General features: G+C 37.2%; 1 protein-coding gene across 1 annotated transcript; it reads left to right on the plus strand.

Annotated features, from left to right (window-relative positions):
• Positions 1 to 240: 240 nt before the first annotated feature.
• LOC150034044 (uncharacterized) lies at positions 241 to 2,552 on the plus strand. Its single transcript, XM_090317195.1, has 4 exons — positions 241 to 640; positions 792 to 1,300; positions 1,593 to 1,780; positions 2,147 to 2,552. Exons 1-4 carry the CDS (start codon positions 241 to 243, stop codon positions 2,550 to 2,552), a joined length of 1,503 nt encoding a protein of 500 aa, XP_090173321.1.
• Positions 2,553 to 3,371: the final 819 nt, after the last annotated feature.

Consider the following 3,371-nt stretch of genomic DNA (forward strand, 5'->3'; position numbering starts at 1 on the left):
TGTTATAACAGTTTCCTATTTTTAGCTTTCTGTTTCCACTTTGCTGAATTGTAGTAAGAGTGGGTTGCTATTTTTTCTCCTTTATTTTCGTGGATGTAGTTTAGCTACTATTTAAGCTTAGCAGCATTATCAATAAAAGACAGTTTGTTGTGCAATTCTTTTTTGTTCTCAACATTCTGGTATCAGAGCCAAGGTGGTTTTGATTTTTCAAAGCAGCAGTCTTTGAAACTTTGCAGCAAAATGACTACGGAAGGAAATAAGCATGAAGGAAGTTTTGTACAGTCGGTAATTCCACGTTTCGATGGTCATTATGATCATTGGAGCATGTTGATGGAAAACTTCCTTCGATCCAAGGAATACTGGGAGTTGGTCGAACCTGGATATGTTGAACCAGCTAGCGAATTGTTGCAAACAGAAGCCCAGCGAAAGAAAAATGATGAGATGAAGCTAAAAGACTTGAAAGTAAAGAATTATCTCTTTCAAGCCATTGATCATACAGTTTTAGAAACCATTCTTAAGAAGAACACTTCTAAGGAAATATGGAATGCAATGAAGAAAAAGTTTGAAGGCAATGCAAGGGTCAAGAGGTTTCATCTACAAGCTCTTCGTAGAGACTTTGAAATTCTTGAGATGAAGTCTGGTGAAGGAGTGACATAATACTTCTCCAGAGTCATGATGGTGGCAAATAAGATGCGGATTTATGGAGAAGATATGCAAGATGTGAAAGTGGTCGAAAAAAATTCTACGCTTTTTAACAGAAAAGTTTAACTATATCGTTTGTTCTATTGAAGAGTCAAAAGATATCGATACTCTCACTATTGATGAGTTGCAAAGTTCTTTGATAGTACATGAACAAAAGTTTCAGCGACGAAGCGGAGAGAAGCAAGCCTTGAAGGTGACGAATGATGAAGGAAGAGGTCGAGGTCGAGGCAGCTACAGAGGAAGAGGAAGAGGTCGAGCAAATTTCAACAAAGCAAATGTGCAGTGTTACCGATGCCAAAAACTTGGGCATTACCAATATGAGTGTCCTGAAAATAAAGAAGCAAACTATGCCGAAATCGATGAAGAAGAAGAAATGCTTCTAATGTCCTATGAGGAATTGCATGGAGTCAAAAGAGAAGATACATGGTTTCTTGATTCCGGGTGTTCTAATCATATGTGTGGTGATCGATCCATGTTTAGTGAGCTCAATGAAGATTTTCGACATTCAGTGAAGTTGGGAAACAACACTAAAATGGATGTGATGGGCAAAGGAAATGTGAAGTTGTTTCTGAATGGAGTTAATCATGTTGTTACTGAGGTATACTACATTCCAAAATTGAGTAACAATCTCTTGAGCATAGGACAATTGCAAAAAAAACGGTTTGACTATTTTGATCAAGGGAGGGGAATGCAAAATATTTCATCCAAAGAAAGGCTTAATTATTCAAACAAAAATGAGCAACAACAGGATGTTTATTTTGCTAACCCAAACTTCTTCTCAAACACAAGTTGATCAGTGCCTTCAAACAAAAGCTGAAGCTGAAAGTTTATCTCATCTTTGGCATCGACGATATGGACATTTGAGTTACAAAGGTTTGAGAACTCTACAGTGCAAAAACATGGTATATGGGCTTCCTCAATTTAGTGCCTCAAATGCTACATGCACTGATTGTATCAAAGGGAAACAACATCGAGATCCCTTTCCAAAGAGGAGAACTTGGAGAGCAACACAAAAGCTGGAACTTATTCATGCAGATATTTGTGGCCCAATCACCCCTACATCTAATAGCAACAAAAGGTACATTCTGTTGTTTATTGATGATTATAGCAGGAAAGCATGGGTATATTTTTTGGTAGAAAAGTCAGAATCTTTTAACTCTTTCAAATACTTTTAGTCCTTGGTTGAGAAAAAAGTTGAGTTGCCTATTAAGTGTTTACGCACCGATAGAGGAGGAGAATTTAATTCAGTTGAGTTCAATGATTTTTGCAAACAAAATGGGATCAAAAGGCAATTAACGACCATCTATACTCCGCAATAGAATGGTGTAGCGGAAAGGAAAAACAGAACGATAATGAACATGGTTCGTTCAATGCTATCGGAGAAAAATATACTCAAAACCTTTTGGCCGGAAACAGTAAATTGGACCATCTATGTCTTAAATAGATGTCCTACCTTGGTGGTCAAAGATATCACACCAAAGAAGGCTTGGAGTGGGATAAAACCCTCAGTAGATCATTTTCGGGGTTTTGGATGTGTAGCACATGCACATGTTCCAGATGCAAAAAGAACCAAATTATACAATAAAAGCATTTCTTGTGTGTTATTGGGAGTTAGTGAGGAGTCAAAAGGTTACAGACTATATGATTCGGTCGGTGGAAAGGTTTTTGTGAGTGGAGATGTAATTTTTGAGGAAGAAAAACAATGGGATTGGGACGCAAAACAAATAGTAGCATTACACTTAGATTTGAGTGATGGTGATGATGCAGATGAGGAAGAAAATGTGAGTGAAAATGAACTTGATAGTGATAGAGAAGATGGAGTTAGGGAGAAGGATCACATTTTTTGGTGATGGTTGGCAAAATGTGAGGAATTTAAGGGAATCTCGTGAGAGGCGTCTTCCTACATGGATGGATGATTATATTAGTGGAGAAGGTCTTTCAAAGGATGAAGCTCATATGGCACTAGGGATATTAACTGATCCATTGTATTTTGAAGATGCTATACAAGATGGAAATTGGAGGCTGGCCATGGACAATGAAATCAGATCCATTGAGAAGAACAAAACGTGGACACTTGTTGAACTACCAATTGGAGCTAAAAGGATTGGAGTAAAGTGGGTCTACAAAACCAAATACAATGAGCACGGAAAAATTGATAAGTACAAGGCTCGATTGGTTGCTAAAGGCTACTCTCAACAATATGAAGTAGACTACACAGAAGTTTTTGCACCAGTGGCAATGATGGATACAGTAAGAATGATTATTGCTCTAGCTGCACAAAAGGATTGGAATATTTTTCAGCTTGATGTTAAGTCAGCTTTTCTCCATGGTGAGTTAACTGAAGATGTTTATGTAGAGCAACCAAAAGGGTATCAAAAGAAGGGTAATGAGCACTTAGTTTACAAATTGCACAAAGCTTTATATGGATTAAAACAAGCTCCACGTGCTTGGTTTAGTCGAATTGAAACACATTTCATCAATGAAGGATTTCAAAGGTGCGATAGCGAACAAACATTATTCACCAAGAGAAGTTTGGAAGGAAAAATTATCATTGTAAGTGTGTATATTGATGATTTAATTTTTACTGGTGATGATGAAACTATGATGATTGATTTTAAAAATTCCATGTTGTGTGAATTTGATATGACCGATTTGGGAAAAATGCGATT

This window comes from Benincasa hispida, chromosome 9, assembly GCF_027475165.1.
Source record: "Benincasa hispida cultivar pf3 chromosome 9, pf3_genome.v1.1, whole genome shotgun sequence".
NCBI classification, from domain to species: Eukaryota; Viridiplantae; Streptophyta; class Magnoliopsida; order Cucurbitales; family Cucurbitaceae; genus Benincasa; species Benincasa hispida.

What these genes read in the sequence shown, in the direction of transcription:
- LOC150034044 (XM_090317195.1), top strand. Translation starts at nt 241, where the DNA reads ATGACTACGGAAGGAAATAAGCATGAAGGAAGTTTTGTACAGTCGGTA. An exon ending in AATTCTTGAGATGAAGTCTG is followed by an intron (nt 641 to 791) that starts GTGAAGGAGTGA and finishes GTTCTATTGAAG; the next exon opens with AGTCAAAAGATATCGATACT. An exon ending in ACATCTAATAGCAACAAAAG is followed by an intron (nt 1,781 to 2,146) that starts GTACATTCTGTT and finishes TGTCTTAAATAG; the next exon opens with ATGTCCTACCTTGGTGGTCA.